Below are 23,014 nucleotides of genomic sequence, written 5' to 3'. Positions count from 1 at the left end.
TTGAAAGAAATCTGAATATATCAAATTATATCAATACATTCAAGAATCTTTTCAGTTACTTTTGAGTAAGTTTCACCAGTTTGTATTTTCCTGGTCGATTATCCCTTTTATCAATCACCATAAAAGAAGTTAAAAGCTAATTATACTCTTCACATGGGTGAACTGTATAGATATGAATTATCTCAATAAAGAGTTTTTTTGTTTCCAGGAATTAAAGGGCGTTACCCTTTTAGGGCTCAGGAAGGGACAGCAGGGTCCGTGCTCCTTCTGTGGAGCTCGCTTGATCCGAACATCAGAACCAGACGGTAGCACACAAAGCAGAAAACAAACGATTCGCCTGGCATTTAAAGTACGGGCAGGACTCCCATAAAAACATCAGCAGAGTGAGCTGTGCAGTCTGCGGTGACCAAACAAGGTCTTGTCCTACAAATGCAGGATTGCAGTTTATTAAGAAATCCACCAAGGAATTAATGTCAGCAGATAAAAGGAGAGAAACCTCTGGTCATCTCAGTAGATACTGTAATAGCAGCTGATAAAATTCAACCTATGTTGCATTAACAAAATCCTAAAGAAATAAGCTGGAGAAAGCAGGAAACTCCTTCGGGTTGCAGGAGCTGGCTGGGGTGGCCCCAGGTTGTTTCTGGATCACCAGTCTCAAAGGGTTCTTTAATCTCCTGGCTGGCTCCTGCTGGGGGCTGGATCCTTATGTGCCAACCTTGGTCCTCACTGTTGCTTCAGCTCAGAAGTTGGGCTCTGTTTCCTGAGAAGGAAGAAACATTGGCTGTGGTAGATGTTTGAGCCATGTAGTTCCAAGAATTTTCAAGTGGATGGGAATCAGTCATTTCAAAGTCACAGCCTTGTTTGTGACATTCCTTAGGCATTTATTGCAACTAACCTTTAAATTTTATTTTCTTTTATTATTTATTGTCTATTTTGTTTATATTACTGTTTATTTTATTTGTTGCAACTAACTGATTGCGGAAACTTTGTGCCTTTACTTACATATACTTTTCATACTGTTTTAATAACTCTTTGCCCCCTTGTCTGGAAGAGCATCTGTATCTCTGTCTTCAGTGGACCCTTTTGCCCCCAGCACACACAAAGCCAAGCATTGAAAGGGAAAAACAAAAACTAACACACTTCATTTATTCTGCTACCTTGTAAGTCCTGCAAAATTACGTTTGAACTTTGACTTTGTTAATATCCATGTATCTAAGCATTTCAGGAAAATGTCCACAAGAGTTTAATCTTTTGCATATACTTTAAACTTTCATATTTCCCTTTCTGCTTATTTCTTGCTCAGCTATTTTAAATGGTTTTTGCTTATTTCTTGCTCAAATATTTTAAATGATTTTCTAAAAAGAAAAGATAGGACTTCCCTGTAGCTCAAACGGTAAAGAATCTGCCTGCGATGCAGGAGACCAGGGTTTGATCCCTGGGTTGGGAAGTTCCTCTGGAGAAGAGAATGGCAATCCATTCCAGTATTCTTGCCTGGAGAATTCCATTGACAGAGAATCCTGGTTGCAAAGAGTCAGACACAACTAAGCAACTAACACACACAGAAAGCAAAGATACTGTATGAATATAGTAAACTTACATTTCCAAATGTATAATAAAGTATAAAGGACAAATGTTAAAATGACTAACCTATTGATAGTCTTTTTCTTTGTGGAATTACAATGAAAGATCTTACATTAAGTTAAAATTAATAGGAATTGGAAATAAGGAGTCGGTTTTTTAATTTGGGTTTTTTTGTTGTTGTTGTTGTTGTTTAGTGCTATCTGGGTGATGTGTAAATTTTGTTTTAAAGTGCTTCTCATCCTACACCCTTGGGGCTTCCCTGGTGGCTCAGACAGTAAAGAATCTGCAGTGCAGGAGACCCAGGTTCAGTCCCTGGGTTGGAAGATCCCCTGAAGAAGGGAATAGCTACCCACTCCAGTATTCTTGACTGGGAAATTCCATGGACAGAGGAGCCTGGTGGGCTACAGTCCGTGGGGTCACAAAAGAGTCAGACACGACTGAAGTGACCTAACACTTGCTTGCAGCCTTACAGCCTCAGCTCTTGAAGATGGGGGTTGGATCCTTACCGTGACCCCTGCCCTTCCCTGGGGTGCCTGTCAGCTCCATACCAGTTAGCAGGTATGAGCTTGTCCTGACCCACTTGAGGAACTTGCTGCCTCTGAAGCTGCCACCCACCGCGGATGTCTAACTGGTACAAAAGTCATCATGACTGTGTGAGGGCGTTACTCACAAAGCCCCGGTGGGGGCATTGGTTGTGGAGGGGGTGCTGGTGGCTTGAGGGTCTTTGAGGAAGGCGCTCTGGGCCTGTGAACTGAACTAGGAAGGCGGAGGAGGCTCCTGAGGCCACTGTGACCCAGTGCCGCATGCCTGGTGGCCGAGAACAAGGGCCCTTCATCCTCCTGCAGTCAGGAGGCCAGATGTCTGAGCCCAGGAGTCAGCAGGACCAGCACCTTCTGGGGGCTCCAGGAGACTACGCCCCAGGCCTTCCTCCTGCCTTCGGTCTTTGCTCGCCCTCCTCGGCACCGGGCAGTGTCACTCTGATCTCTGCCTCCACCCGACGTGGTCTTCTCTATGTGTGTCGTCTCTCTCCTGTAAGGACGTGGGTAGCTGCATTTAGGGTACAACCTCGTAATGCACCGTGGTGGTGGTATTGTTGTAGTTCAGTCTCTCATTCGTGTCTGACTCTTTGCGACCCTGTGGACCGCAGCATGCCAGGTTTCCCTGTCCATCACCATCTCCCAGAGTTTGCTCAAATTCATATCCATTGAGTCGGTGATGCCATCCATCCATCTCATCCTCTGTTGTCCCCTTCTCCTCCTGCCTTCAATCTTTCCCAGCATCAGGGTCTTTTCCAGTGAGTCAGCTCTTCACATCAGGTGGCCATAGGGAGCTTCAGCTTCAGCATCAGTCCTTCCAGTGAATATTCAGGACTGATTTCCTTTAGGATGGACTGGTTGGATCCCCTTGCAGTCCAAGGCACTCTCAGGAGTCTTCTCCAACACTACAGTTCAAAAGCATCAATTCTTCAGTGCTCAGCCTTCTTTATGGTCCACCTCTCACATCCATACATGACTACTGGAAAAACCATAGCTTTGACTAGACGGACCTTTGTGGGCAAAGTGATAATCTGCTTTTGAATATGTTGTCTAGGTTTGTCATAGCTTTTGACCTCACCTCAAGATGCTTACCTTAAGTACACCTGCAGAGAGCCTTGTTTCCAGAAGGGTCTTGTTCTGTCATTCCAGAGGAACACCATTCAGAAAGGCAGGTAGGATTGCAGTGGCCCCTACCTGGGGCAGCGCACTGGGCAGAGGCAGGCACAAGGACGAGGTCCCAGAGCCGAGAAACTGCCTTTGAAAGGAAGTGTGGATGGGATCCTAGGGTGTGAAATTCCTAGGGGATGTAGTGGCGGCTGAGTGGCATGGCTGTGCTGGGAAGTGAGGACGTGTCAAGGGTGTTGTGTAATCAGATCTGCTTTCAGGGAGGGACATAGCATGTAGAATTGTTCCCATGTAAGCTTAGATGTCGCAGTTTCCAGACTGTTCTGCTAACCTTCATAGGTAAACAGTTCCAACATATACTTTTCCTAGACGGCAGTAGTCTTCAGTCGCTCCCTTGGACAATGGCTTTGGGTTAGCGTGTGATGGAATGTGTAACGTCCATCCATTCACGACGGGCAGCTTTCACAGACTACGACTGGGGTGCCAGTGAAACACCCTCTAGTTACACTCTTCCCCAGGGACCCTAGGATGCTGTCTTAACCCCGGTTACCTGTTGAGTGACGAGAGCTTGAACCGGCCTTCTCAGGAATTTTAGTAGCGTATTCCAGACAGCCTCATGTGGTTGAATGGTTTGGGGGGTTTGGTTTGGGTTTTTTTTTTTTATTTTTTGGTTTAACTCCAGTTGACTCTTTATTTCCTGTTTCAGTGCATTTCTTCCTGCAGGTACAATTGGAGACTTCATCATAATAGAAATAAAATAAACGGTGCCCTATTCAGAAAGTTTTACCAAAGGTGGAGAAGCAGTGACATTTCCTAGTATTATACTTTATTCTCCTAACTTTAAAGGCTAACATTTTTGTTAGCAATATTATTACATCATTAGTAATCCAGCCTTTGTAACAAACCAAAATTCAATTTACTATCATCTGTTTTACATATTTAACATTTTGCTTTACTTGGTCAAGCTTTTTACATTACAAAAAAAAGGTTACAGACCTGCCTCGAAACCCAGAAGTGCAGGCTAAGCATGAGAAAAACATCAGACGAATTCCAATCGGAGAACCTCATCCTAAGTACCTTCCCAGTGGCCCTCAGAATTACCAGGGCTGGCAGGTCAGGGTCTGCGGAGCCTAAGGAGACAGGGCTGCCCGTGAGGTGCTGTCCCGGAGGGGTGACAATTAAGGCAGTTGAACAGTCGTGACAAACACACCCCACTGCTGTTAGATGTTAGTGATTGAAGGCACACCACCCACCCACCAGGGAAATGAGGGGGTCCCTCTCACAGCGAGACCCTGAGGGCCCAGCTCCCCACATCCCGCTGGCATGGGGGCTGCAGCTGTGAGCAGGGACCCCGCAGGGCGGCTGGCAGGGAGTCACAGCCCCGGTGGGCTCCGGGAATATGGGCCGCGCCCCGAGCAGCCCTGTCCTCGAGAGGGACCCTGCCGCCCCGAGCACTGGTCCTAACAAGCTGTTGGATTGTGACTCAGAGAATGAGAGTCCACACTGAGATTAAAGTGTGAGTTTTTAACCATGCGTCAGTCATCACTGTGATTCGTTGGTCATGACAGACACACCAGCGCATCCTTTAGGGGAATGATATCTCAGGAAATTGCTGCTGTTCAGTCGCTCAGTCATGTCTGACTCTTTACAGCCCGTGGACGGCAGCACGCCAGGCTCCCTTGTCCTTCACCATCTCCCGGAGCTTGCTCAAACTCATGTCCATTGAGTCGGTGATGCCACCCAACCATCTCATCCTCTGTCGTCACCTTCTCCTCCTGCCTTCAATCTTTCCCAGCATCAGGGTCTTTTCCAGTGAGTCAGCTCTTTGCATCAGGTGGCCAAAGTACTGGAGCTTCAGCTTCAGTCCTTCCAATGAATATTCAGGACTGATTTCCTTTAGGATGGACTGGTTGGATCTCCTTGCTGTCCAAGGGACTCTCAAGAGTCTTCTCCAACACCACAGTTCAAAAGCATCAGTTCTTTGGTGCTCAGCTTTCTTTATGTTCCAACTCTCACATCCACACATGACTACTGGAATAAACAGCTTTGACTACATGGACCTCAGATGATCCGTTTGGGGAAACCAGATGTGGGGGATACAAGGAGCTGCTGTGTCTTTACAGCTTTACTATAAATCTAAAGCTATTCAAAGTAAAATGTTTATTTAAATATTTTTTAAAATCAGACAAATTAAAATGGTACCCTAAAATATGTTTAGCACACAAAACTTATAGTTTTGGGAGCTGATGCCATGGGTAACTCCCCTGCATCCAAGTTCTTTTATCTGAACGCCTCTACCTGAGGGTATTCTTTGGCAGCTGGACTTGTGGGTTCGAGGCAGGAGCAATACCCTAGGGTGACCCCTATCCGAAGCAGGCAGGGTGGTCCTGATACAGAGGCATGCACAGCCTCTCCGGGGTCCCCAGTAGCTGCAACTGCATGGAGCTGTGACCTGCCAACTAGAGCTCCTCTTTTTTTTTAATTATTTTTTTTAATATTTATTATTTATTGATTTGGCTGCACCAGGACTTCATTGTGGCATGCAGGATTTTCTGTCTCTGTTGCTGCTTGAGAACTCTTAGTTGCAGCAGGTGGGATCTAGTTTCCTGACTGGTGATCGAACCTGGGCCCCCTGCATTAGGAGCGGCGTGGAGTCTTAGCCCCTGGACCACCAAGAAGGTCACTGGAGCTCCCCTTTTAAAAAAAAAAAACAACAACTAATTTACTTACTTTAATTGGAGGCTAATTACTTTACAATATTGTAGTGGTTTCTGCCATACATTGACATAAATCAGCCATGGGTTTACCTGTGTCCCCATCCTGAACACCCCTCCCACCTCCCTCCTTGCCCCATCCCTCAGGGTCATCCCTGAGTGCCCTGTCTCATGCATTGAACCTAGACTGGCGATCTATCTCACATATGGTAATATACACGCTTCAGTGCTATTCTCTCAAATCATCCCACCCTCGCCTTCTCCCACGGAGTCCAAGAGTCTGTTCTTTACATCTGTGTCTCGTTTGCTGTCTCACATATAGGGTCATCATTACCATCTTTCTAAATTCTGTATGTATGTGTTAATATACTATATTAGTGTTTTTCTTTCTGACTCTTTTCCTTTCATCTCACTTCCCCTGGTCTCATGGGTCAGCTGTGGGAGAACCCACACTAAGACCATCTGCAATAAATAGGTATTAATGGATTTAATTAACACAGTAAATGGGTAAGATTCTGACCATTCAAAGAAATTAGCATCCAGGAAGAGAAAGACTACTGGAGCTGTGCAGATCACACCCGGTTCGCCCAGTGAGGAGCCATGGGACGTACAGAGTCATCACGCAGCCTGCTCTTCCTGACTCGGGTCGCTCCCGCCCGCAGCCTCATGCAGTCCAGCACCTCACCCATCGGGGGACGCACATCCCAGAGCCCTCGCTGCCCCCGACAGCTCACGTGCTGGGAGGACACCCCAGGTGTCTGCACACCGGGACGGCCAAGCAGACAGCAGCTCCTCGACACGGATTGAAACCCCACTCCCGTCACTTCCTAACTTCTGACTCCACCCCAGTTGCTGAGTCGGCTCACATATGGAGCAAATCCAGGCACATCATTCAAGGTTGTCACGTAAATTGCAAGAGGTCACTTCCTGTAATACCTGGGATCGCAGCACAGAAACAAGCACTCAGTCAGTGCCCTTGTGGAGAAGATGGCATTTGAAGTGGGGCAAGGAAGTGGAGAGCAGGACGTTTTCATTACGGCAGAAGGAGCGACTGCCAGAACGTGAGATTAAGGGCTGCAGGGAGCTTGGCCGAGAGAGCTGTGTGCCTGGACAGGACAGGAAACGGGCAAGCAAGGTCACGGAGCAGCCGGGCCCGGGAGCCTGAACACCAGCCAGAGTCGGCTGACTTTATTCCACGAGCAGAAAGGGAGAGTGGGAGAAGGGGGCTGCGCTGGAGGTGATGGGAAAGACGGGCGTTGGAATTACGGGTTACAGTGCCCCGAAGAGAGGTCAGAATGGGAAACAGAGGCTTGGCAGTAGTTCACTAAACAGCTTATCATGAAATTGGCAAACCAGCCAGCATGGACTCTGTTCACCACAGTCGGAAATAGAATGACGGGCTTCTTGACACAGTCAGGGAAGTTGGTTCCTGTCATGCCATTTTACACTTTCAACTCTCGTCTTGGTAATTCTGTTGTCATCGTTTAGTGACTCAGTCATGTCCGGTGCTTTTGTGACCCCATGGACTGTAGCGCACCAGGCTCCTCTGTCCATGGAATTTCCCAGGCAAAATACTGGAGAGGTGTGCCATTTCCTTCTGCAGGGTATCTTCCCGACCCAGGGATCAAACCCATGTCCCCTGCATTGGCAGGCAAATTCTTCACCACTGAGCCATGAGGGAAGTCCCATCTTTCTAATTAGTACGCATAATAAAGTGAAATCTTGGGCTGAATGAACCACAAGCTGAAGTCAAGATTGCTGAGAGAAATATCAACAACCCCAGATAGGCAGATGACACCACCCTAAGGTAGAAATCAAAGAGGAACTAAAGAGCATCTTGATGAAGGTGAAAGAGGAGAATGAAAAAGCTGGCTTAACATTCAGCATTTACAAAGCTAAGATCATGGTATCCAGTCCCAACATTTCATGGCAAACAGATGGGGAAAAAAATGGAAACATTGACACAATTTATTTTCTTGGGCTCCAAAATCACTGCGGATGTTGACTGCAGCCATGAAATTAAAAGATGTTTGCTTCTTGGAAGAAAAACTGTGACAAACCCAGATAGCATATTAAAAAGCAGAAACATCACTTTGCCAACAAAGCTCCATCTAGTCAAAGCTATATATTTTTCATTAGTCATGTACAGATGTGAGAGTTGGACCGTAAAGAAGGCTGAGAGCCAAAGAGTTGATGCTTTTGAACTGTGGTGCTGGAGAAGACTCTTGAGAATCCCTTGGACAGTAAGGAGATTAAACCATGTCAATCCTAAAGGAAATCAGTCCTGAATATTCATTGGAAGGACTGAAGCTGAAGCTCCAGTACTTTGGCCACGTGATGCAAAGAACTGATTCACTGGAAAAGACCCTGATGCTGGGAAAGATTGAAGACAGGAGGAGAAGGAGACGACAGAGGATGAGATGGTTGGATGGCATCACCGACTCGATGGACATGAGTTTGAGCAAGCTCTGGGGGAGAGTGAAGGATAGTGAAGCTTGGTGTGCTGCAGTCCATGGGGTCGCAGGCAGACACGACTTAGCCACCGAACAACAATAATAAAGCAGTTTTTTTTCCTCCCTGGATACCATCCAGGTAATCTAAATCTTCCCCAAATGCAGAGGTCGGTGTGGGCTGCAAGGTGTTGGAGGTGTGTCCCGTGAGTGGACCAGGAGGTAGGAGTGAGGTCCTTGCAGGCAGTGGGCCCTGGGCCGCCAGCCACAGCCACAGCTTTGGAGTCCAGCACCTTGTCACTCCTTTTGCCAGTTGTCAGTTAGCTTCTACAGGAATTGAAATAATAGAGATGACGTTATGCATATTTGTTCGTTAATGCATATTTGTTCATGCAGTTACTGTTTCCAGATCTCCTTATGTAGATCCTTATTTCCATTTCGTTTTTATGTAAGTGATGCCTTTAACTTTTTCAGATTTCCAGGTGTTCCTTGCTAGTATGTAGAAATACAATAGCATGTGTCTTTTTTGGTTTTTTACTTACTCATCCATCTGTGACCTGCTAAACTTTTTTTCTTTTTATTTTAGATCTGGGAGATTTTTTCTAATTCTTTGGTGTTTTCTATGCAGAAAATCAGATAGTCCACCAGATAAAGACAGTTTTGCTTTTTCCTTTTCAGCCCAGAGGCTTCATCTCTTCCCTTGCCTTCTTGCATCAGCAAGCACAGCAGGGTTGAGTGGCATGTGCTTCTCGCTCTTAGAGGGAAAAATATTTCTTATTTTCCATTAAATGTGTTAGCAATAGGTTTTTCATGTGTACTCTTAAACTGATAGAGGAAGTTCTTTTTTATTTATTACTGATACTAGCCTTGTTTTCTCCTTTTCAGCAGAAGACTCAGAAAGTGGCGTTTACATGCGATTCATGAGGTCACACAAGTGTTACGACATCGTTCCAACCAGCTCCAAGCTTGTCGTCTTTGACACCACATTGCAAGTGAGTGAGCCCCGTTTCCCTGAGTCCGAGCTGTGTTATTTCGGTGGCTGCCCTGTCAGGTAATTTGGACCCAGTCCTTTCCGCATGTCGGGGCCTGTGCTGAGGTTTACCGTCTGAATTCTCAGTCGTCATCGCAGTCTCCTAAGGAATGCACTGTTTAACAGATAAGGAAACTCATTATCTAGAGTTTACTCATTTTTTAGAATTTGAGAACTTGGTCCACAGACCCGGGGAGTCATGAGGTGGAATGAGAACTCAGGTCTCTCTGATGTGTGTCTACCTCAGCCCCTCCTCGGCACATCCTGATGGCCTGTGTTAGTTACTGAGCAAAATCAAGTTGAAAAAACTTCAGTTATAAAGAAAAAATTACTCAGGTGGATAATCTCTTAAGAGAAAACTGTCGATCTCTTTCAGCAGAAAATTTGAACCCGATTATTATGGTATTAAAATTGTGCTTACTGCAACTCGTTTTATACCCTTATGACTTACAATTGTATGTGAAAAGCTCCAAATAATACATTCAGTATAATCAGATTACATCCAGTGTAATAAGTAAGATATGTGTGCATACACATGTATACATGTGTGCATGTAAGTTTATGCATAAGTCTTTACCAAGAGGATTATGTTTACTTGGGTTCCCCAAAAGTAGCCTCCGAGCCAGGAATTCACGGGCTGTCGGCGCTTTATTGAGGGCTTCCTCCCGGGGAGACCCAAGGGGCTGGAGGAGAGCAGGGAGGGGCCAAGGCCCTACAGGGGCAGCTCTCAGGTAAAGCCCACCGCTCCTTCCCTCGGTGGGACCCCAGTGGGCGAGCACATTCACCCCGGCTGCTCGGCTCCTCATCCAGCATGGTCCTGGGAGCCCTGCCCAGCCCTCTGGTCTGTGGGCCCCCAGGGACACCCTGTGGCTCTCCCGCCAGGATGCCTGGGCTCTGGGGGACCACTCTGCCTGCGTTCAGCCTCAGTGCCCAGAATTCTCAGGAATGTGAAAATCGCTTTGTCCTTAATTTCATTTTCCAATTGTTTCTCATTTTTTTGTAAATTGGCCTGATACCCTGTGACTTTGCCGAACTCACCTGGGCCCAGGCACCCTTCGAGGCCCCTTCTCCAGCTCTTGATTCCTTGACTCAAGGAGGACAGAGTGGTATCCAGAGGTGGGATCTTAAGGAAGCAGACAGTAACTTCAGGAAACCTTCTCTACCCCTGTAACTACAGACTGAAGTAGTAAAGTACCTGGAAATTCTGAATTCCCAAAATGAAGAACTAGATCACCCCGTCCCACCCTCACTCGTCTGCCAAAGGCCGGATGGGAGGTTTTTCAGCAACAGAAAAGCAAGTGATCCCAGGTTTCATTCTTACTCAGCTTTTCCCTCATGAAGTGGACTCTTTTCTGAATGTAGAATTTAGCCAGAGTGAGTGATACATGAAAAATGTGATGCTTTATGGATCTTCAGAGGTCACTAATCCAGTAACTGTCACTCCCTTGATTAATAGAGGCTGCCTGAACCTCATTTCCTGGAAGTCACGAATCCTGTGGGCTCCACGCTTCCAAGGAGCTAAAACAGGTTACCATGGAAATGGGGGTGACACTCTGCACTGGTGACAACAAAGTGAATTATGTGTTTGAAAGGCTAAGCAGACCGTTGTCTAGACGCAGTCTGCATGGTGGCCGTGGACATGTCCCGAGGGCGAGGGAAGCAGGCTGGGGGGCTGCAGCGTGTCCGTCCCCGAGACCACATGACGGTCATCCTGCTTGAAAGGTCGCAGCCTGGACAGCTCCCAGTGTGCCTGTGGTAGGGCAGCATGGCGCCGTCGAGATGGGCAGAAGTTTGTCCAGGATGTGTTTCAGTTAAAAAAAAAAGTGTATTCCGATCAAGTCATTCTGAGGGTATCAAAGACACTGCTGGTCTGGGGAGCCAGGGTCAGCTGTCCACACGTGAACTGAAAAGGGGGTCACAAAAAACAGAGGCGACTAGAGAGGCCTGAGAAGGGCGTGGGTGTAGGGCCCCCCTCCTGCACCCGTGCCCTCGGCCTCTGTGAGGCTGCGGGCCTCCTGCGGGTTGGGATGTGATGCCCCCCATGTCTCGTGTCCGCGGACATGGAGCGCCGGGCTCCTGGTGCCCTGGAAGCAAAGTGCACGTCTCAGAGTCCCGTTCTCTGTGGCAGCTCCTCGGGCCGACTGGTTCTCCCTCGAGGTCAGTGTCATCACAAGCCCCTGACGGTGGTGTGACTAAGGTGGGGGTGCTGCCCGGCTCCCCCCTACTCCCTGGAGGGCAGGAGCCTCCCTTAGACGATTCCAGGGCTGGAGGTGCGGACGGGCCAGCACTCGGGCTAGACAGACCTGATGCCACCCTCTTGGGGTGGGCGCTGGCCTTGCACGATGGTCCCCCGGCTTTCAGCTGAGTTATTCTTCCCCTACCAGGCCCTGTAGGAAGCCAGGAGCCATTTCTCAAAAGGAAAATAATGACCTGCAGAAGAAGGTGTGGGTTTTTTCTGCAATCTTTTTCCCGCCCCCAAACCAGTGACTGTGACTTGCCTGTTGGTGCCTGGTGGCCATTCATCCAGCGGCCCCAGCTCTGCCTCTGGGGGTCGCAGGCCTGGGTGGACAAGGGGCCCACCCTGCTGCAGAGCCATGCCCTGCTCTGGGCCCTCTGAAGACTGCTGTCACTGGTCACTCAGTGCACGGGTCAAAGCAGCACTCAGTCAGGGGCGTGTCCTTCCGAAGGCCCAAGAGGGTGGCGGGGAGCAGGGGGCAGGTGGAGTCTCACAGGGTGAGACTCCCTGATCCCCCCGACCTGATCCCTCAGGCTTGCAGACATCACTCTGAGGCGTCTGTAAAGCATTGCTCCTCCCTGCCCATCAGACCAGCCAGCCCGGTGTCATCTATGTCACCATGCGTGACACGAGGCCTGGGGGCAGGTCAGCATCTCTGCAGATGGTGGAGTCAGTGTGGGAGTGGGCTGCGCGCGCCGAGGCGGCCCGCGCCTCGGGGGCCGAGTACATCGGTCCAGAGAGAGTGCATGTGCAGGCGGCAGCTGCAGGGCCCAAGATGCTCGACCTGGAGTTGCAGGAATCCAGCTGCATGGGCAGGTTCCCTCGAGTGTGATGGTCAGCACCTCCATCTCTGCGCTTCCCCAGGATACCCTGCTGCCCCTGGCTTGCCAGCCTGTGGTTTCAAGGGGTGGCCTGCCTGGCCATAACATCCCACACCTTGTGGGTCCGAGAGCCAGCGTAGGGTCCCCAGTGCTCCATTCGAAGACGGGGGTAGCCAGTGTGGCATGCAGACCCCTGAGCTCCGGGGCTTGACCTTGGCTGAGACTCTGTCCCCTGGCGACCATTCGCCCCACTTGACTGCAGCCACAGTGGCGTTGGGGGTGCTCGGAAGTGGCGTCTGTTCAAGGCCAGTGCCTGGTGACCCTGAAAGGTCTGTGCTCAGCCGTCCTGGAGAAGCAGCAGTCCTGGGTAGGGCACCCTGCTCAGGGGACCCTGCCCTCTGACTGAGTACGGGACTCGGGTCTGAGAATGGTGGGCGGATGGGACCACACGTTGATGACTAAAGGCGGGGTTTTGGCCCCTGGGCTGAGAGTTTTTCTGGCTGTGTTTATCAGGGAACATTTCAGAGGCCAGGCATCTGCCTCGTGCCCAGGGATGCTGTAACCGGTCAGCCATTACCAAGGGCCCGCGGGTCAGAACACTCTCACCCTAGCCGGGCGCCTGCTGCCTCGTCCTTGGCAACTCAGCGCAGCCCTGTCCTCCCCCAGAGGACCCTCACCCCACGCGCATCAGCGAGGTTCACACGGGTACGCCCCCTGCAGAGTGCCACTAGCACGCAGCTTCTCAGGGTGGAGGGTCCCAGCACGCAGACCCGGGGAGGGTGTGACCTCTGGGCCCTGCTGGGGAAGGGGGCTGGGGGCTGGGCGCACGGGCGCACGTGCCGAAATCTCCGTAAGCCCATGGGTTCACTCTTCCTCCTCAGAGCACCAGGGTTCTGGCATCTCGACATTCCACAATGCCCTACATTCAAGGCCGTCAACTCGGAAAGCTTTCAAGCCTTCCCAGCGGCTGCCCTGGACATCACGTCCACACTGCCGGTAACTCCACCAAATCCCATGTTCCCACACTCACTTCCCGGGTTTCTGCAGATACGAAGTGGTGAAGCCTTGCCCCAGTCCCCACGTGTGAGCCCCTCGCTGGGGCAGGCTGGGGTCTGACACAGGTCTCGGGGCGGCAGGGGGTGGCTGCAGTGGTCTGGGGAATGAGTGACCCCAGGTGTGCAGGGCATCAGCCCAGGAAAACCTGTTCCTGGGCCTCCAAGCCAAAACAGGCGGTTCTGACACCAGCCCTGTCGCTGTGCTGGGTTCTGGGGTTGAGCCAAGTCAGCGCCCAGGCTTTCACGTCTGAGACGCGGGGAGGCGGTGACCTCTGGGGTGGTGACGCTCCATCCCCTGCAGAATTAACACCATGTGTTTGATTTGGGAAATCTCAGCCCAGTAGCTGCAAGGGAAGGGCTCTTTGGGGGCTGCCGTGGAGGCTGTGTGGTTCTCAGTGACCACAAGTCCCCTGTGTGAGCCCCAGCCCTGGCAGGACTCTGCCCACACCAGAACCCACGTTCCTCTCGCTGCGGTGACTGCATCCCTGGCTCCGGCTCTCCTCTGGCACCTGCAGGCTGGGGCGGGGGCGCCACAGTCACGGGGGACCCTGGTTTCCTCCCAGGGCTCCCTGCCTGGGACCATGGGGTCTGGGCCCCACTGACCCAGAGCTCAGCACTGTGTTCAGGCCCCAAGATAGGAGCCCAATCCCAAACCCTCGGTCCCCAAAACCCTCCCTGGTGCATTTCTGATCCACTGGGGTCCAGTCAGGACACAGAAACCACAGCAGTCGTTGAATAGAAAGCTAACATATATTGGCATTAATTGGATGTAAGTTATCTGCGTAACTGACAGGGTAAATGCTGACCTCTAAACCATCCTTGATGAAGGTGAAAAAGGAGAGTGAAAAGCCTGGCTTAAAACTCAACACTTAAAATACAAAGATCATGGCATTGAGTTCCAACACTTCATGGCAAATAGATGGGTAAAAAGTGGAAACAGTAACAGACTTTATTTTGGGGGGCTCTGAAATCACTGCAGACAGTGACTGTAGCCACAAAATTAAAAGATGCTTGCTCCTTGGAAGAAAAGTTATGACAAACCTAGACAGTGTATTGAAAAGCAGAGACATCACTTTGCCAACAAAGGTCCGTCTAGTCAAAGCTATGGTTTTTCCAGTATTCATGTACGGATGTGAGAGTTGGACCATAAAGAAGGCTGAGCACCAAAGAATTGATGCTTTTGAACTATGGTGCGGAAGAAGACTCTTGAGAGTCCCTTGGGGAGCAAAGAAATCAAACCAGTCCATCCTAAAGGAAATCAACCCTGAGTATTCATTGGAAGAACTGATGCTGAAGCTCCAGTACTCTGGCCACCTGATGGGAAGAGGTGACTCATTGGAAAAGACCCTAATGCTGGGAAAGATTGAGGGCAGGAAGAGAAGGGGACGACAGAGGGTGAGATGATTGGATGGCATCTCTGACTCAATGGGCATGAGTTTGAACAAACTCCGGGAGATGGTGAAGGACAGGAAAGCCTGGAGTCACAAAAAGTCGGACACGACTTAAGGATTGAACAACAACACTGGGAGAGCCCCACTTGCCTACTTTAGAGACAAGAAAGATAAGGGTTCAACCTGTTCCCAAAATTCATGCTGCAGGGGCTAATAAAGAGGAAGAGAGATGTTTCAGCTCATTTTGTGCTTTTTCATCATCAAGGACAATGATCTTCAAAATGGAAGAAATGCAATAAATGGTGATTAGAAGACGCTAAGTCCAGGGTAGGTGTGGAGACGTAGGAGGGTGCTTGTTTGCTTTCTGGCCCCAACTTGTGCAGTGGTGCCAGAGGACTTGTGGAGACCAGGTGAGCAGGTCTGAGGCCTGATGCCTGAGGCCAGAGGTGAAAGGCAAAACAAGATTCCTCAAAAACAGTGGGACACGTGGTGTCCATCCCAAGTAAGGTGTTTGAATGAATCATTAATAAAAGTAGTAGTCTCTAGAAACCTGTTGTGGCCTGACCCCAGAAAGTCAGGGCGAGGAACCCAATTTCCTCTTTGGATTGTTTGTAGCTGTTGTAATACCATGAAGGAAAGGCCAATCTGGGAGCTGACAGAGCCTGGCGCAGCGTCCTGATGGATAAGATACAGAAGCATATTTAGGCAGCTCGGGGAATTAATGGCTCGTTATGGACAGAGGATGAGATGGTTGGATGGCATCACTGATTCAATGCACATGAGTTTGAGCAAGCTCCGGGAGTTGGTGATGGACAGGGAGGCCTGGCATGCTGCAGTCCATGGGGTCGCAAAGAGTTGGACACAGCTGAGCAACTCAACTGAACTGATGTACCTTAAAGGAACATCAGTGAAATCTCGGTCTCCCTGGAGTGAGGCTCCTGGTTGTTTTGGATTCCTCTCAGGGACCAGGCCATCTGTCACTCCAGCCAACCCTGCCTCCTGCAGGCTCAGTGGGCAGCACCCTGCCTCAGGAACCAGCAGGGGACGAGCAGGTGGGTAAGCGCCCCTTCCTCTCCTGCTCTGGGGGGACAGTTCTCAGAAGACCCCCAGGGGAATGGAGCCCCGTCAGGCCAGCTCGCCCACCCACCCCCCTCTTCCCTGCAGGCCTGTGTCACTCCTGGGATTGTCTTCTCAGATAAGCCACGGGTGGGCCCCTCTACTTTCTGGGAGGACTTAGCTAAGAAATTGTTGGATGCCTTAAGGTTCTTTCCCTCTAAGCCCATCAGCGTTTGGAGCAGTGACTTGAGTATTGATTTCATTGGTGGCATCATCTAATTAACAGATGACTTGAAACCGAGAGAGACAGAGAAAATAATGACCACTATCCAGAAAAATTCCTCAATGAGCTAGATGATCCCTGGGACTAATTAATAAGTCCCTGCTGTCCAGAATGGTGGGAATTAGAGCGTATCGGTATTCCAGAAAAGACTTAAGTGGTCAGAACCGCGATGTGAGGTTGACCCGACCCGGGGAGGCCCACACAGCAGCTGGCGGACTGCTCGCAGGAAGTACAGGCAGTGGGCTTTACGTGTCGTGTCGTCTAGAGGTGGTGCAAAAAGGCTTCCGTACAAACAGCAGCCTCTGTTCCTCCTCGGCCCCTCGTCGTATTCCCAGAAACAGCAGTTCAGCTGTCGGGCCTGGCATCACCGCCACCTCAGCGCGAGTCGCTCACTTTCAGGCACTTTTCTCCTTTCTAACTTGGCAGCTGGGTGCTTCGTTCCTCGTGTGGCTTCCTGCCTCCCCTCACTGCCGCCCCCCCCACACACAATTAACCATGTCTCGGGGTGTTTTCACGCATCTGACTGAGTCGTGTTGTACCGTGGTTACATTTCCTATTTGTTCAGTTCAGTGTTATTCCTGGAGCTCGGAACCCTTCCGCTTTTAATTTTCTTTGATCATCTAAGGCTTTTCCCACCGTCTGACCTCTCAGTAGGATTTCCTGTGCAGTCAGCCCAGGCCCGCAGGCTTGCAGCCCCGCGCAGACCCACCCCTGCTGCTTTTGCATCTCCTTCTCGGCCGTCATCATCACCCGAGACCCTCACAGCTTCACGCCGTCAGTGCCCCCATCCTCTCCTGATAACCTGAACGCAGGCTTTTCTGCGCTCCTGATTTATCTCCTCTGTTTTGGTGGAGCACTTTCCCCCGGAGCTTCCTGCCTCGGTCCACTAGGGCTGCGTGACAAAAGCCTGCAGACCGGCGGGCTTTGTTTCTCCTGGCTTCCAGTCCTCTTGGCTGGTGAGGCCTGTCTTCCCGGCTTGCGGACAGTTGCCTGGGGAGCAAGACCACTCTCAGTCTTCCTCATGAGGACAGTGACCCCACCCTGATGACCTCCTCTAACCCTGTTCAGCTTCGTCACACTAGGGGTCGCTGTTGTTCAGGCGCTAAGTCCTGTCTGACTCTTTGAGACCCCAGGGACTGTAGGCCGCCAGGCTCCTCTGTCCATGGGATTCTCCAGGCAAGAATACTGGAGTGGGTTGTGATTCCCTTCACCAAGGGATCTTCCCGACCCAAGGGTCGAACCCGTGTCTCTTGTATTGGCAGGTGGATTCTTTACCACTGAGCCACCAGGGAAGCCAGGTCATATTAGGGTTCAGTTCAGTTCAGTCCCTCAGTCGTGTCCGACTCTTTGCGACCCCATGGACTGCAGCACACCAGGCCTCCCTGTCCATCACCAACTCCCGGAGTTTACTCAAACTCATGTCCATTGAGTCGGTGATGCCATCCAACCATCTCATCCTCTGTCGTCCCCTTCTCCTGCCTTCAATCTTTCCCAGCATCAGGGTCTTTTCAAATGAGTCATATTGGGGTTAGGAGGATTCAAACGTCGGTACACTTCCCAAGAAAAGATACATGAGAAAGTAGTTACTTGAAAAATTAAACATTCCATACACTCAATCTGTAGACTATGTACAGAATTCCATAATGTGTATTTCGGATGTTGAAGGCTTTGTTCCACTGCTTCTAGCTGCCTGTGTTGCTGAAGAGAAAGCAGTTGTGCTTTCTACTTCTTTAATCTCCATCTTGGATGTGTGATTTCTTTTCCCCCTCTGACGCTTTTGGGGTTTTCTCCTTATCTCTGGGGCTCCTGAATTCCGTGCCTCGCGCCTGGTTGTGGGGTTTTCCGCTCGTGAGCCTGCGCCCGATGGGCCGTCGGGCCTGACCTGTCACCCCCGTCTGTGTTCATCGTGCTGTTTCTTCCGAGGTCACCTTCCTGCTCTTCCCTTTCTTCTGGAACTTCAGCCAGGAGATCGTGGGCCCTGAATTGCTCTTTAGCATTCTTACTACATCCCCTTTTTGTTCTGTTTCCTCACCCTCTAGTGAGACGGATGTCAGACTAGACCTTGTGCAGCGTCAGTGTTGGGGGCTGTACGGGGTGGTGCCCAGTTAGACGGGGAGCGCCCGCAGCTGGAGGAGCACGCTGTTCACACGGGGCTTCCGCCTGGCGCGTCTCCCTCAGGAGTCGGGCCAGCTGTCTTTTCCACTGGAAGCGCCCAAGTGTTCGTCTTTGTGCCTTTTATTTCTGACGCAGTTTCTCCAGAAAAAAATAGTCCTTTGATGGTTGATGCGGTTATGATCTGATTTGAAACAATCTCCCTGCTTGTTTTCAGACGCGCCCAGGCATCCGGATCCTCCAGTCGTGGGCTTCCCTCCACACTTGACTCTCCCCCCGGTGCCTGACTCTCTCCCCCACGCCTATTAAAATACAGATTTTTTAATTGGTATCCATTTAAGTAAATTGCTCATCAGGTAAAAAGAAAGAAATTTTTCAAAGGTACTCAAGGCCCCTGACGTTTTTCCCCAAAGACTGGAACTCGGTCGTGCCCGTCCGCTTGTGTCCTGTCTCCGTTTGGTGGTTGGTGACACCCTGTGCCTTCTCTAATTGTGAAGTTTTCTCAGTACAGTGTCAAAGGACTCCGCACACGCGGTGCTAAGGAAGCAGGTTTAGAAGGTCTCCTGATGGTGCAGAAGCTGCAGCCAAGCCAGAGGAGGGACAGGCAGGGCTGCTGACCGGCCACACCAACACACACCCCCTCTCAGGGGCTGAGAGCAGATCCTGTCCACTCCAGGGGGTTCTGGCCGGTCTCTGGAGGGGCGAGTTGTGGCCCCCACCCTCTGACGTGTTGACATGTCAACATGTCTGTGTGGCTGAAGTTAAGACAATAAATCTTTCTCTGCTTCTGGTCTGGTTTATAGAGACTGGAAAATTAAAAACTTTTTTCCTTTTTGACTCTTAACTGCTGAGCATCTTCAGAGCAGGTCTGGTTCGTTCAGTCACTTGTGGGAGCTCCCTGGTGGCCTAATGGTCAGGAATCCGGGCTTTCACCGCCGAAGGTCCAAGTTCAGTCCTTGGTGGGGGAACTGAGATTCAGCAAGCCATGTGGCATGGCCAAAAAATAAAAACAAAAACCCATGCACTTGTGAGGAAAACGTTGTCTGTTAGCCCCTTGTGTGGCTGAGAATGTCGGGACTCAGAGAGGGCGGAGGACCTGAGCCAAGGAAAAGCCAAGGTCAGCCTGGTTGGTCCTGCAGCTTCGCTCCCCCTGAAGGCAGCGGGAGGCGCTCTGCTTCACTCCCAGCATTTTCCTCAGTGTCTGGCTTCCCGGGTGGCTCGGTTGGTAAAGAATCCGCCTGCAATGCGGGAGACCCCAGTTCGATTCCTGGGTCAGGAGGATCTGCTGGAGAAGAGATAGGTTACCCACTCCAGTATTCTTGGGCTTCCCTGGTGGCTCAGCTGGGAAGAATCCACCTGCAATGCGGGAGACCTGGGCTCAGTCCCTGGGTTGGGAATATCCCCCAGAGAAGGGAAAGGCTGCCCACTCCAGTATTCTGGCCTGGAGAATTCCATAGAAGGTATAGTCCATGGGGTTGCAAAGAGTCGGACACGACAGTGACTTTCACTTCACTGGCTGTCTTAGCCTCCCGTGCAGAAGTGAAGGCACTTCTCACCTCGAATCCCTAACGTCCCCTTTGCCCCTGGATGTTGGCTTCCCTGCATTTGTCCCTCTCATGGCATCAGCAGTGCACCCTCAGGTCAGCACACGTCACAGCCCTGCCATCCGAGGCGCCAGCCTGAGCGTCCTCGCTGTGTGTGAGAGTCGGTGCCGTGTGGGCGTCTCCTTGGGTTTGTGTGCAGAGCCCTTGAGAGCCCTTTGGTAACCTCCGAGCATTTAGGGGCCATTTAACAGTTTGTGGGCTTCCCTTGTAGCTCAGCTGGTAAAGAATCCGCCTGTAGTGCAGGAGACCTGGGTTTGATCCCTGGGTCGGGAAGATTCCCTGGAGAAGGGAAAGGCTACCCACTCCAGCATTCTTACCAGGAGAGTTCCATGGACCGAGGAGCCTGGTGGGCTGCAGTCCATGGGGTCACAAAGAGTCGGACACGGCTGAGCGACTTCACTTTCACTTTCACTTTTCTTCACCTCTGATGTGCTGGGTGCGGTTTTCTTTGTATGTTTCCTGCCCTCATTTTATTTGGCTCTTTTTGATAGATTAGTTTTCTATTGAAATTCACTGATTTGAAGATGATTGGAAAAATGCCTTTGGAAAAAATTCCAGAAAGATTATGGAGCTCACTCGGTGTCTTTTCTCTCAATAATTGTGGCTCCTTGAATCCTGCCTGTGTGGTGCCCGCCAGCGCTTTCCCATCAGGGTTTGCATACGGTCTGTCCAACTTGTGTAGTTGTTTTCAGCCATTTCCCCACGGCCAAACCAGAACTTTAATGGCTGTGGTCACTGTCTTACGTGAATGATCCTCATGAATGATTTGTATACTGGTTTTTCTGTGCTAAACCTCTTATTTTGGAGAAAACAATGAGCAGTTTGTGGTTTTAAAAGTGCCCCCACTCCCTGCCTACTCCAGCCAGTTAGAAAAACAGGCTAAGCAGATATTTAATGTGTTTCAGAATCTGTGTGTCCGTGACTTTGCCCCATATCCTTTGATGATGTTTTCTAGGCCCGCCATCAAGGATTCCCAGATTCCCATGGTCCAGGTAGAAACAGACCATTCACCCCCACTCACCACCCCTGGCTGCCGTTTAGTTCCACACCCTGTGAATGTGTTGTGACCCTTGATACAAGCTGTGGTTCTAAAACCATCTTACCAGTTTGTGGATGCCGTTCAGTTCCCGCTTGACCCTCATGCCCTTGGATTGGCTCTTCTCATCTCCTCTCCCCCGTCCCCTGCCCATTTGTCCAGCAGGTTGATGGAATCCCTGCCGTACTGAGGACAGTGCCAGACTCGGCCAGGACAAGGGTGGGAAACGGCCAGCGAGAGTCCCCCTTAGCTCCAGCCGTCCTTCGGCTCCTGTTGTGATGAGCCAGGCAGCTCCACTAATCACTCTTGTTCAGTAAATAAAGGCAGAAACTGGTGCCAACCCATTACTCTTCCTCTGACATGAAGCTTTCGGTTCCTGTAATCCTCCCATTTCTTTTCGCTGTTACGTTAACAAGGGGTTGGGGAATATAGTGGATGAAAAAAGAGCCTTTTTCTTTCTTGGTTATAAAGATAACTATAACACAGAATAAAAAAATTTTTTAAGACATACACTTTCACTGCTTCAACTCCTTAGTATAGAAGTTTAAATTTTTTTTGCCTCTCTTTGAGCTTTTCTGTTTAAATACATGTTTTATGTAATTATAATGCATAATTTTATAGTCTGCATTTTCACTGCCATAAACCTTTTTTTTTTCCCCCCACTTCAACACAGTCTTCACACTTATACTGTTTGGTACTTTTTTTTCTCATTGGTATGCCAGTATTTAACAAGTTTGCGGGAGGCAGATCTTTTTTCAGTTTTCTGTAGTAGAAATAATGCCACACTGAACATCGCCGACTCAAGAATCCTACTCCTAAAATTTTTGTGTAACTAATTTGACAGAGGAAAAACGGGTACACAAACAGTATTTTCGTGATTCTTGATGCAAGCTGTTGGTCAGAAACTATTCTAACAATTCATGATGCCACCAGTGGTTTTACAGCCACGCCTGTGTTAGGTGCTGTAAATTAAAAATATTGGCTTATTTAGCAGCTTTAAATGATGTTTTTAATTTGCTTTAATTTTCATTTCTTTGATTATCAGTAAAATTGAGCCATTTTCCAGATGCCCTTTGCTCTCTGTATTTAGAGGTCATTGTCGGCACCTCCACCACCTTCTCTCCCTGCCATCGTATCTGGGAGGGTGTTTGTCCTGGGGGCTCAGAGAGGTTCTGCATGTGAACTACTCTGAACAAGACCCAACCCACGATGGGCATACGGTGGTGGGTGTCCATCTCAAAACTGTATAACAGTATGTGTATGTTATGTCCTTCATTCCTTCTCTTTCTCACCCTCAGGGGGATGAAGGAGGTAGGCTTGATGTTTTGTTATTAAATGTATGAAAAACAGATTTTCATTTCAAGTACTTTGATACAACTTCAGTGTTTTCAAATGAATTAATAACCACCTATAAAAGAGATTAAACTCTGAAGTTTAATATGTGATTTTAATTATATGAGGTCTGTATGTATTCAAGACACTTTAGATACAGGAAAAAAATCTTTGAGGTTAATTGCCTTGTTTGTTTCAAAAAATAATCTCCAGTCCCTATATACCTTGCAATATAATACAGAAGCATATTGCTTATGTTAATACATTCAGTTATTTTTAACTTATCAAATTTACAAAACTCAATGTTGAAGATAACTGGTAAGATTAGGTTGAATATTTTAATAGGTTGGTGCAGACATAATTAGCATTTTCAGTCCGTGAATTTTAAATCATTATAACTAGGCTCAAACACATCTTTATTAATCAAAATAGAAACCACTACAATTGACACATTTTTGCCAGTGAGAAGTTTATTCATGTAGCATAACAACCCATGCTTTCGGATTTGACAAACTCCAGGAAAGCATTTTCTGCCTCCTGCTGATTGAAGAATCGCTTTCCCTGCAAAAAGTTGTTGAGGTGCTTGAAGAAGTAGTGATCAGTTGGTGAGAGGTCAGGTGAATATGGCGGTTTGAGGCAAAATGTTGTAGCC

The 23,014-nt window shown here is 49.4% G+C and overlaps 1 protein-coding gene across 9 annotated transcripts in view; it reads left to right on the top strand.

Moving 5' to 3' along the window:
* Positions 1-23,014, top strand: part of PRKAG2 (protein kinase AMP-activated non-catalytic subunit gamma 2) — a 293,481-nt gene that overhangs the window by 243,948 nt on the left and 26,519 nt on the right. For 6 of the 9 annotated variants that reach the window (XM_043464194.1, XM_043464192.1, XM_043464193.1 and 3 more), the window contains one exon: positions 9,292-9,398. In XM_043464194.1, coding sequence (XP_043320129.1) covers positions 9,292-9,398 — 107 coding nt within the window. The remainder of the gene's footprint in view (positions 1-9,291; positions 9,399-23,014) is intronic. The other 3 variants (XM_043464191.1, XM_043464197.1, XM_043464198.1) reach the window with 1 other exon arrangement.

The sequence above is a fragment of the Cervus canadensis genome, chromosome 3 (assembly GCF_019320065.1).
Source record: "Cervus canadensis isolate Bull #8, Minnesota chromosome 3, ASM1932006v1, whole genome shotgun sequence".
Classification (NCBI taxonomy): Eukaryota; Metazoa; Chordata; class Mammalia; order Artiodactyla; family Cervidae; genus Cervus; species Cervus canadensis.
The sequence above is the reverse complement of the archived record's forward strand: the minus strand, read 5'-3'. Positions and strand labels throughout refer to the sequence as shown.